At 35.3% G+C, this 12,742-nt stretch overlaps 1 protein-coding gene across 1 annotated transcript in view; it reads left to right on the forward strand.

The window, feature by feature from the left end:
* The window catches only part of LOC105491959 (serine/arginine repetitive matrix protein 1-like), a 159,868-nt gene that overhangs the window by 16,764 nt on the left and 130,362 nt on the right, over positions 1-12,742 (forward strand). Inside the window, exon 2 of the mRNA XM_071098702.1 lies at positions 4,407-4,502. Within this exon, the coding sequence (XP_070954803.1) occupies positions 4,407-4,410 (4 nt within the window). The 3' untranslated portion in view covers positions 4,411-4,502. The remainder of the gene's footprint in view (positions 1-4,406; positions 4,503-12,742) is intronic.

Raw genomic sequence — 12,742 nt, forward strand, 5'->3', positions numbered from 1 at the left:
AATATTTATTTTACCCATATATTTTACCATACTGATTAACGATGCTAATTATTTAAAAACATTCATCTCCTATTGATGTCAGCCAGCATAGATGATACGGAATTCTGAAGATACAGTCATTGGCCCTTGGGTTCACCACACTGTGGAATAAAAATCTTTATTTGACGAAATAGGCAATCAACTGAAATCTATCCTCTTTAAATAAACTGATTCCTCAGTATTTTCCCAGTGTTGGTGTAAGTTGTTGCCTGTGATATCCCCCAGGGCTCTTTTCCTCTGCTCTCTGATTTGGTGTATAAAAGCAGCTCTGAATGATGGATTACTGTGTCATTGCAGCCTGCAAAGGATTAATTTGTTTCATTGATTTCTCTTTAGGCAGATTGCCAGAATTTGCTGCTTCCCACCTTTGCTCAAGACTTCTAGAAGTAATAGACAGTAATAGTGTAAGACAAATCAGCTGCTTCTTGTAAAAATAAAATCAGGAAACTAAGAGTCTTAGGAAAGCTATGGCAAACTTTTTTACTGGCATACGGAAACAGCAATTAATAGGCTACTTCATTTGCTTTAGAAATATTTTTAATTGAAAGTTTCCTTGAATTAGCAACATACTACATATTAGTAGATCTTAAGGAAGCATTTGTAATGTTTGTTCCATAAAAATTTTGCCTAATTTGTAAGGGTTCTGTTTAACTCAGAAAAAAAAAAAAAAAAGGTGTTGTCTATGTGATTGACAAATACTTCTTTTACTGTGCCAGATTTCAGGATCAAGTAACATAACATGTCAACATAACTTTAAGTCAATTTACCTGTAAATATTTATAGGACTCTTTTGCCCAAAGAATTTTAGAAACTTTGGACTGAGAATATCAGATCACAGAAATAGAACTGTTTAAAGAAAAAATAACTTTTTCTGACAAAAGTAGTAGTATATGCCCATAAGACAGAATTTACAAAAATTAGAAATGCCATTTTGTGTGTCTTCTCTAAACCTTATTCCTCTAAGCATGTAATGTAATACAATTAAAATTATTAAAGTTGTTTATATTGACTCTATAATGTTTTAACATATCTACTTTAATTATTGCTCTATTAGACAACCCAGATTTTTAATTTTCCATTAGTATAAAGTAAGTTGTAATGAATAGCATTTTAAATAAATCTTTAGCCATCCCTAAGGTTATTTCCTTACAATATGTTATTAAAAGAGAAATTACTTAGACTGAGAATATAGACTATTTTTTAAGGTTCTTGATATTGATTGCCCAATTGTTTTCCAGAAAGGTTCTACGCATTTATACTGGTACTTAAAAAAAATTGCTCTGTAGTGGCAGCATCCTAATTCATGTTACATGAGCAAAGAAAACAGAACAACACTCTTTTCCTTGTGTTCTAAAAGCAGTGGTAACGTTTTGCATATATTTAATCTGTCAGAAGTATTTTCCCAACTGCAGATGTGAAATAGGCTGCTTATACAAATCTATTTGTTTCTCTTCTGTAGTGCTGAAAATTATATTGATTCAATGACCTCAAGTTATACTTTTTATGCAATTAGTTGTGTAGTAAAAACTAATATTGTCATGTGCTAATGTCTTTTTTTCCTCTATTGTGCTATGGTAGTAGTCTATGCAATATCAGCAAGTTTATGCTTTTCCTTTGCTTTGCTGAAAGGAAAAAGGAACATCTGTTTCCATTATATATCTGCATCATAATGATAACAATTAAATAGCTATTATGGTAGTATACAGTAAATATATTTTGCTGAATGACCTGTACTTTCTTGTTGGAAAATTTCAGATATTTTGGAGGCATGGTTCTATGTAGATATTTAGATAGGCCTTTGCTTACTTTAGGTAAATTTTTGCAGTTCTTATTTGTTTCAGTAAAAACAGCTAGCCAATCTGACGATGAAACACTAGGCTGCTAGATGTGACTCTTGAGTATGTTTAAAGTACAAATTGTTAAGTATGTCTCTCAATATACTTAAATGGGTTTATCATGCTATTAGTAATAAAATTTATTTTGTGTTTTGTGCTATTTGTGTAGTACTTTTATATTTTACTAAGTTAGATTAGAAATAGTTGTATATGTATTTTTAGTACATTACACATTTTTCTCTTATATTGGGGGACATAGTGATATTTACCTTTTAAACTCAGCAGAACATTTGAAACCATACACAACTATTTTCATTGACCTTTAAAGTTCCAGAGAAATGTTTTCATTTATTTTAGCTTTTGATTAAAGATGTTTTGGTGGTTACATAAAAAAAGATTAGAAAGTATTTCATACAAAATGCTATATGAAGAAAAATAAGCATCCATGTACACCAAACCCAGTTCGAGAAATAAAATATTACCAGTACAATTGAAGTCTTCCAGAATCTATTTTTTTATGGCTTCTTGAAGAGATAATTACCCTAAATTTGGCAGTTATCCTTTTTGCTACTTACTTTTTTTACATGTTCTAAAAATTTGACGTAAATAACTTGTCTTTTTAAATAAGTAATTTTTAAAATGTTGGACCTGTGACTGTTGTTAGAACTGTTTTAATCTAATCACCTATGGCTGGGCATGTTTCTCTGTTTCAGTGTCCTCACCTGTGAAGTTGGGGGTAGGTCTCTATGGTCTCTGCTCTCTTTCTCAGTGTAATTAAAATGTTTTTTTCAGTGCTGCTTGTGTTCCATATGAAACAAAATGAAACAAAAGACAGAGGCCAAGAAAGGCTAAGTAACTTGCCTAAGACTGTATAATAAGTCACAGGTGGGGAATAAAACTCAGTTTTCCTGACTTGCATTCAGGTAGTCTTTTCCTCACTCTGCATTGCCTGTCATTTTTTTTCTGATTATTCTTAAGGAGTGGGGAGAGAGAATAGAGAAACAGATTTTTTTTCCTCAGACTATCTTTTCTGTAGGGAAAAACCACTGAAGCCCTATCAGCCTGGAAGCTACTTATAGGGTTAGCATACTGTGTGTCCTGCAGTGCCTGTGAATCTCTTCTGTGTTTTCTGGACTTTCCTGGAAAGTCATTTAGATACAATGTAATAAATATAATAAAGTAGTTTAGATATAATGAGGTTTTCACTAGGCTTCTTACTCTACAGTTAATTTTTTGATAATACCAGGTAAATAAGAGGGGCATAAACACAAGTGTCTTTTTACATGTATATGTCTCTAAAATTCAATGTTTTAGCAAGCAGGTCTTTAATAAATTACTTTTCCTTTTTTATGTAGTTTATACTATGTTCAAATGATAAATGACCTTCTACTGGAAAATGGGTTTGTTTCTTGTTTCTATTTAGTAGCCAGTATACCAGAGTACTAAAGTGAAAATAGCACAAATAATGTGGAAATACATTTTAAAAATCGCTTTGGAGAAAAACCCCATTCTAAAAATAGCAACTTAGAATTACATGCATGTACTTTCCCTTTCAGGTTTTTACTCTAACAAATTTAATTCACTCGTAGTTGAGATGACTAAGCTTGAGTCATAATATTCACACAGTGCCATGTCTGTCCTATGAAAAAATAGCAATGTAACTGGAGGTTGGAGTTATATATTTTATTGTAAAACCATCTTTTCCCAAATCTGTTGCTTCAAGATCAAAAAGTTGGTTTAATAAACTACTGCTTCCTTCTACAAATGCATACTTGGGAACTTATAATAGTAACCATTCTCTTTAGGGTGGATGAGGCTGCTAATAGTAGCTTTGTTTGTGCTATAAATATTCTCAAGGTAGTTTTTTTTTTTTTTTTGAGATGGAGTCTTGCTCTGTCGCCCAGGCTGGAGTACAGTGGGGTGATCTCCGCTCACTGCAAGCCCCACCTCCCGAGTTCATGCCTTTCTCCTGCCTCAGCCTCCTGAGTAGCTGGGACTACAGGCGCCCGCCACTACGCCTGGCCAGTACAGCCGGCTAATTTTTTGTATTTTTTAGTAGAGACAGGGTTTCACCGTGTTGGCCAGGCTAGTCTCAAAACTCCTGACTTCGTGATCCGCCCACATCGGCCTCCCTGAGTGCTGGGATTACAGGCGTGAGCCACCGCACCCGGCCTGGTAGTTGTGTTTTAAAAAGCAAACCAGGTGACACATTTATTTGTCTGTATTTTAGGTCAAATTATCTTACATGTTCAACAGCTTCTAATAGGAAAATTTCCCTAGTATATTAAGTTGGGGAAGAAAGATCTAATGTAATCGAGATACCAGTATTCAGTACACCTTTTATTTAGGCATTGCTTTATTTGCTCACACTTACTAAATGTGTTTTTTTTTCATTTGTCTGGGAAAGCTTATTTGGGGTGTGTGTGAAAATATTTCAAAAGGCAACTCTTTGTCTAATAGAAATTTCTGGCAAATATCTGTAATATAAGGAATTTTCTACACTGATTAAATTTCCCTGTGTTTCTCCAACAGGTAGATGAAAGTCAAGAGAAAAGGTGTGGATAAATGAAACTAGCCCATGATAAGCCTGTTTTCTCCATGACCACAATATGAACCAGGATGATGGTGGTAAGAATATTGAGACTTAACCACTAAACCAGCAATGCTAAAACCAGAGACCCTAGTGAAACACAAGAATATATAGTCATTGTGCAGTTCATATATGTTACCTCACTTTCTTATTTATTATAGCTCTCCATAGAGATGTGGTGTGGTGTTCACAGAAATAATACAGGATTATAGGAGCTTAAATATATGCACCGTTTCTACTCAGTTCTTAATGACTTCACTTTAGACCAAGTTGAGATTATTTCAAAACCAGCATTGGCTATATATTTTCCATTGACACAGTCAATACATAATTTGTAGCTGTGACTTACAATTTGTGGATACAAGGGGTAGAATTTTCTCTTACCAATGTTAGATTTGCATAATGTAAAAATTTGTTCATATCCTGTTTTGAATTCCCAGTTCTTTAGGATTTTTCCATATTTGATTCTCAGGAGAATTATGTGACCATTGTGCTTATTGTTCTCAAAGTATAGATATTCAACACATATTTATTGAGTTTTTATCATGCTTAAGGCATGTGGAGTAGATAAAGGCATACTCCCTGCCCCAATTACTATCCATAATAATTGATATGGTTTTTTGCCAATAATTTAACAGATTATATTTTCTTAGTATAATGTATTCATGTGATTTTTATTAATATTACTATATTGGGACTTTAAGATAAAAATAAAATATATTTAATTTTTCCTTGCTGTTCACTTTTTGAAAAAATGCTTGGAATTGAGGCCAGGTGTGGTGGCTCATGCCTGTAATCCCAGCACTTTGGGAGGCTGAGGTGGACGGATGCTTGAGCTCAGGAGTTTGAGACCAGCCTGGACAACATGTTGAAACCCTGTCTCTACAAAAAAACAAAACAAAACAAAACAAAACCAAACCACACAATAATTAGCCCAGCGTGGTGGCACTGCCTGTGAACTCATCTCCTTGGGAGGCTGAGGTGGGAGGATCACTTGAGCTGGCGAGGTCAAGGCTGCAGTGAGCTGAGTTTGCTCCACTGCACTCTAGCCTGGGAAGCTTGGGAGATAGGAATTGTAATTTGGGGACAGCCCAAATTATAGTATTATTTAGTATGTATCTTGAATAAATAGAATATAGCATTTGCTAACTTTATCTTATTATTTTATTTTATTTTCATTTTTTTTTTTTTTTTGTAGAGACGGGTTTCATTATGTTGCCTTATACTCCTGGCCAGAAGTGATTCTCCCACCTTGGCCTCCCAAAGTGCTAGGATTACAGGTGTGAGCTATAACACCCAGCCATGTTTGCTAACTTTAAATCAGTACTTAAAAAAAAGTCTTAGAGTTTTTCTTAATACTTCAAAATATTTTGTTTAAATTAAATGTGTCAATTTAGTTATCTTCTTGCAAATAACATTGTTTTCTGAAAAGTGACCTTTATGTTGTTTAATTGAGCAAAAAGCACATTCATATTTCGAAAACTCAACTAACAAAGTCTGTTTTAAAGTTAGGAACTACACTAAGAATAAAGGCAAAACATGTTTTCATAAATATATATGTGTATATTTATACACATATATATTTATAAATTTGTATATATTTGTATCTATGCACATATATATTTATAAATTTTTTTTTTTTTTTTTGAGACAGGGTCTCTGTTGCCTAGGCTGGAGTGCAGTGGTGTGAACACAGCTCACTGCAGCCTTGACTGCTTGGGCTCAAGTGATCCTTCCGCCTCAGTCTCATATGGAGCTGGGACCACATGCATGTGCCATCATGCCCAGTTAATTTTTAAATTTTTTGTAGAGACGGGGTCTGACTTTATTGCCTGAACTGGTCTTGGAACTCCTGGGCTCAAGTGAACCTCCCTCTTTGGCATCCCAAAGTGCTGGGATTACAGGCGTGAGCCACTGCACCTGGCCTGTTTTCATAAATATTAAAAAAAAAAAACAAACCTATGTTTGGTCTTGACCGTACATTAGCTTTGATGCTGATGCTAATATTGTTGAACTTATTATAGTATTGAACATGTTTTTATAGCTCCTTAAAGTTTTTAAAAAGATGCTAAGAATAATTATCTCTCTAACTAGGAGAAGTGGTTTGTTGATATATTTTCCAACAAGTTTGACCAGTGCAGATAGCTCTCTCTTTTTTTTTTGAGATGGAGTTTTGTTCTTGTTGCCCAGGCTGGAGTGCAATGGCGCGATCTCAACTCACTGCAACCTCCGCCTCCCAGGTTCGAGCCGTTCTCCTGCCTCAGCCTCCCTAATAGCTGGAATTACAGGCGTGAGCCAGCATGCCCGGCTAATTTTGTATTTTTAGTAGAGACGAGGTTTCTCTATGTTGGTCAGGCTGGTCTCGAACTCCCTATCTCAGGTGATCCGCCTACCTCGTCGTCCCAAAGTGCTGGGATTACAGGCGTGAGCCACCACGCCTGGCCATCAGATAGCTCTTTTAGACAAAGAGGTTGACAAAAATACCACTATTCTTTCCATAATAATTGGAGTATTTCTGGACTTAATTGTGCAATTTCTTCTACTTCTTTATATGTAGATATAGGAGCAAATTTCAGTTTACAGATATTGAAATTCATATGGGAATATAATTTGTATCTTGTGTAGATTGTTTGCATGGTATAACAAGGTCCTTTTGAATTTGGTGATTTGTTAGGTTTTGCATTATTTAAATATTTCCCCAAATAAGTATGTGAATTCAAAATGTGTATTTTCTTCAATTAGCTGATTTTTGAGATGTATATTTTACAAGATTTGTATTTAAAAGAGATAAGCAAACACATTGCTAATTCCTGGTAGAAGGTTCAGTAGATTATACCATCCTATTTGAGCTTAAATTGATATGACTCTAAATTGTAAAGGTAAGTTTTCTGGACTGGCTAAAGCTTACAGATTTAAGGGAATAAAGGAGTGGTGTTGTGGATCTTTGAAAACTGCATACCAACTGATGTCAACGGCAAAGTCAGAAGTCACTGAGATCCTGTTTGTATTTTAGTTCCAAGATTAGGTTTTGAATGTGTTTTGAGTTTTGACAAATAGTTTTAAAATTCGGAAAGTCCTACATTTTATAGTCAGGAACTAGCCAAAGGCAATATTTAGTGTACAGTATACGTGATCAAGATGTTTATTCTTACATGAGCTTGCTTAATTATTTTTCCTACCCAAGAGAAGTGTAAAAAAATCCTTAATTTATAAACATTCCTTTTAATAAAAATAGTAAAGCCCTATTATTATTATTAATAATATTATATGTTAAGCACATTTCATATATCATCTAATTTCTTTAGTTTTTATAAAATGTAAAACTACCATTTTATTGATGAAGAGTTTGGGGCTCAAACATGGTTAAATAATTTGCTCAAGTCATAATACAGGCATATTTTGTTTTATTGTGTTACATTTTATTGTGCTTCACAGTTACTATGTTTTTTACAAATTGAAGGTTTGTGGTAACCCTGTATAGAGTATATGTTTTGGTGCCATTTTCTCAACAGTATGTGTCACTTAGTGTCTCTGTGTCATAATTTGCAAATCTCACACTATTTCAAACTTTTTCATTGTTAGAGTATATGTTAGAGTGATCTGTGATCTTTGATGTTACTAATGTAATTGTTTTGAGGTGCCACAAATTGAGCCCATTGAAGACAGCAAAGCTAATTGATAAATGTGTGTATTCTGATTGCTCCACTGATCAGCTATTCCTCTTTCTCTCCTTGGGCGTCCCTATTCCCTGAGACACAGCAAGATTGAAAGTGTGCCAATTAATAATGCTAAAATGGGCTTCAAGTGTTCAAGTGAAAGGAAGAGTCATACCTCCTTTACTTTAAGTCAAAAGCTTTTAGAAATGATTTAGCTTAGTGAGGAAGGCATGTCAAAAGTGAAGACAGGCGAAAAGCTAGGCCTCTTGTGTCAAACATCCAAGTTGTGGAAGCAAAAGAAGTTTTTGAAGGAAATTAAAAGTGTTATTCCAAGGAAAACACAAACAATAAAAAAGTAAAACAGTCTTATTGTAGAGAAAGTGTGAGTGGTCTGGATAGAAGATCAAATCAGCCACAGTATTAGGTGAAAGCCTAATCTAGAACAAAGCCCTAACTCTCTTCAATTCTGTGAAGGCTGAGGAAGTTACAGAGAAAATGACTGAAGCTAGCAGAAGTTGGTTCATGAGGCCTAAGGAAAGAAGCAGTCTCCAGAACATAAAAGTATAAAGTGAAGCAGCAAGTGTTGCTGTAGAAGCTATAGCAAGTTACCCAGAAGATCTAGCTAAGATGATTGACAAAAGTGGCTACACCAAACAACATATGTTCAGTGTAGATGAAATGGCCTTCTATTGGAAGAAGATGGTATCTAGGACTTTCATAGCTAGAGCAGAGAAGTCCAATGCCTGATTTCAAAGCCTCAAAGGATAGACTGACTCTTGTTAGAGGCTAAACCAGCTGGTGACTTTAAGTTGAAGCCAATGCTCATTTGCCATTCCAAAAATCCTAGGGCCTTTAAGAATTATGCTGAATCTTCCATGCCTTTGCTTTTTAAACAGAGCAACAAAGTCAGGACGACAGCACATGTGTTTATCATATGGTTTATTGAATATTTTAAACCCACTGTTTTAGACTTGCTGCTTAGAAAAAAAAGATTCCTTTCAAACTATTACAGCTCCTTGACAATGCACCTGGCCACCCAAGAGCTCTGATGGAGATATACAAGGAGATTCATATTGTTTTCATGTCTGCTAATACAACATGTATTCTATAGCCCATAGATCAAGGAGTAATTTCAACTTTCAAGTTTTATTAATTAAGAAATACATTTTGAGTCTAGGAGTGGTGGCTCATGCCTGTAATCCCAGCACTTTGGGAGACCAAGGCAGTTGGATCACCTGAGGTCAGGAGTTCGAGACCAGCCTGGCCCACATGGTGAAACCCTGTCTGTACTAAAAATACAAAACATTAGCTGGGCGTGGTGGCACATGCCTGTAATCCCAGTTACTAGGGAGGCTGAGGCAGGAGAATTGCTTGAACCCGGGGGGTGGAAGTTGCAGTGAGCCGAGATCGTGCCACTGTACTCCAACCTGGGCGACAGAGCAAGACTCCATCTCAGAAAAAAAAAAAAAAAAAAAAAGAAATACATTTTATAAGGCTATAGCTGCCATACGTAGTGATTCCTCTGATGCATCTGGGCAAAATCAATTGGAAGTCTTCTAGAAAAGATTCATCCTTCTAGCTGCCATTAAGAACATTTGTGATCCATGGGAGGATCTCAGAATATCAACATGGACAAGATATTGGAAGAAGTTGATTCCAACACTCATGGATGACTTTGAGGGGTTCAGGACTTTGGAGGAGGAAGTAACTGCAGATGTGGTAGAAATAGCGAGAACTATAATTAGACGTGGGGCCTGAAGATGTGACCGAATTGCTGTAATTACATGATTAAACTTGAACGGATGAGTTGTTTCTTATGGATGAGCAAAAAAAAAAAAAAACAAAAAAAAAACACACTGGTTTCTTGAGATGGAATGTACTCCTGGTAAAGATGCTGTGAACACTGTTGAAGTAATAACAGATTTGGAACATTATATAAACTTAGTTGATAAAGCAACAGCAGGGTTTGAAGGGATTGACTCCAGTTTTGAAAGAAGCTGTACTGTGGGTAAAATGCTATCAAACAGCATTGCATGCCACAGAGAAATCTTTCATTAAAGGAAGAGTCAATCAGTAGGGCAAACTTTATTGTTGTCTTGTTTTAAGAAATTGCCACAGCTACCCGAACTTCAGCAATCACCACCTTGATCAGTCAGCAGTCATCAACTTCAAGGCAAGACCCTCCACCAGCAAAAAGATTACATCTCACTGAAGTCTCAGATGATCGTTCACATTTTTTTAAGCAGTGTTTTTAAATTAAGGTGTGTACATAGTTTTTTAGACATAATGTAATTACATATTTGATAGACTGCATTATAGTGTAGACATAACTTTTATGTGCACTGGGAAACAAAATTTGTGTGACTTGCTTTGTGCAATATTTGCCTTATTGCTGTGATCTGGAATTAAACTTGCAGTATCTTCAAGATATGCCTGTAACTAGTGAGTAACAGAGCAAGGATTTGAATTGAAGTATGTGTTACTTCGGAGCCCATTCCTAGTCTGTACCAAGATTATTGCTCATCAAGTAACTCATTATACTATGTTTTGGTTGTATTATGGGTCAGATCACATTTTCACAGCATGAAAATTCACAAAGCAACTCTACCCATTACCAAGAAAAATTTATATAACTTCATTTTACTTTCTTATCCTAATATCTATAGAATGATTACATTCTCTAATGTTTGATTATGTGATGCTGTCTGTGTAAATGATACTATATAGGATGAAGGATGAATCATGTTTATTCTTAGAAGATTTTGGCACTAGATTGGCTTAGCTATTAAATAGCACATTTGCTACCAGAGTGAGAAATGAATAGCAAGATGTTTTTTTGATTTGTAATCTTACAAATGTTTTTGTTTTTAGTGACTTTCAGCGAAAGAAATCATGGTTTCCCTTAGTAGTTGTGTTATTTTGCTATGGAGGCTATAACAAAATACCACAAACTGGGTGGCTGACTCAACAGAAATCTGTTTTCTCTCAATTCTGGAGGATAGAAGTCTGAGATCAAGGTGTTGGTTGTTTCTAAGGGGTATGAAGGAGAATCTGTTCCATGCTTCTTTCCTAGCTGCTGGTGGTTTGCTGGCAATCTTTGACATTCCTTGGCTTATAGATCTATCACCTTGATCTCTGCCTTCACATGGAGTTCTTCCTGTGTGCATGTCTGTCTTTGTGTCCAAATGTACCTCTTTATAAGGATACCAGTCACGTTGGATTAGGGCCCACCCTAATGATTTTGTCTTAACTTGATTATTTGCAAAGATCCTATCTCCAAATAACGTCACATTTACAGGAGTTGGAGGTTAAGGCTACAACATATTTTGGGGGGAAACAATTCAACTCATAACAGTAGGCAACTTTTCTGAAGATAGATTTGAAAACTCTGTAGTAGTGGTTATATACATAAGTTTGTTTATCAAAACATTGGAATAATTATATGTGCATATGTCCATAAATGAGTCATGTATGAATATTTGCTTTGGAATAGGACTGACTTGCACTAGTCTGTTCTTATATAAAAACTATAGTAAGAACAAACAGGAGAACTACTGAAGATGGTTTTCAATAAATTACATATGATTGGATGTGAAAATGTATGGAGCAGGTAATGCATGTATGAGATCATTATAACTGGTGGTATGATGAAGTTGAGATTTAGATGGGCATTCGGGGCCAGAGGCTGCTACAGAAGCAGAAAGAACATGGGGTAAAGTCCTGATGTAGGAATAAATATTTTAGGCATAGTGAGCTGTGGTGGTGAAGAAGGCTTTGGGCCCAATTATATTGTCAAGTGATCCTGGGTGAGGCTCTTTAGGGTTAATGCAAGTTTTAGCTATCACAGCTTCAAGAAATTGTTGTAGAATTTATTTTTAATTTTATTATGTAGAACATTTGGAATATATGACAAGAAAAACATGACCTCTAATCCTACTACTCATTATTAATATTTTCACGTTGATATTCCTGTGTCGAATTCCTGCCATTTTTTTTCATTGAGATTATATTACATAAACAGTTTTCTAAAATAAATCAGTGTCTGTAGTATTGTCTAAATATGTACCTGGATTTGCGACTTAGTGGGTAACAGACCTAATGGTCATTGGTGGTGAGTTGGGTCACCATAACTCCATATACCATTAGGTCAAGCTAGCTTTGTCTTGTGTGATTTAGTCCATTGCCTTCAGTCATGTTCTTCCTCCCATCTTTCATATGGCTGTCAAGATCTTTTTCATGATCACTTCACTTTCCTGTCTTCACTTCTTTAGTCAGGATACAGGTTCAGCTTTTTAGCATATAAGTCATCTCCGTTATCTTTCTCATGCCTTTGTCTTCTTATTTGCTGCTTTCCCAAAAAAATACTTGAAATTCTCAGAATATTGTGTGCCCTTTTGTACCTCCCTAACTTTTTACCTCTTTCTCCCACTAAGAATGCTTTCTCTCTGCTTGTCTCTCTGTTCAGCAGCTACTCATTCTTTAAAGCCAGTTTTTCCTTCATTTTAGTGTCTGTAGTATTTTCTATAAAACTTATTATAGAACTGGTTACAGAGTATTTTAGTAGCCGGTTTTAATCTTAATTTCTTACTAGACTGAGTTATTTGTGCTGCTAGGCATTGTAG

This window comes from Macaca nemestrina, chromosome 6 (genome assembly GCF_043159975.1).
Source record: "Macaca nemestrina isolate mMacNem1 chromosome 6, mMacNem.hap1, whole genome shotgun sequence".
In the NCBI taxonomy this organism is placed as follows: domain Eukaryota; kingdom Metazoa; phylum Chordata; class Mammalia; order Primates; family Cercopithecidae; genus Macaca; species Macaca nemestrina.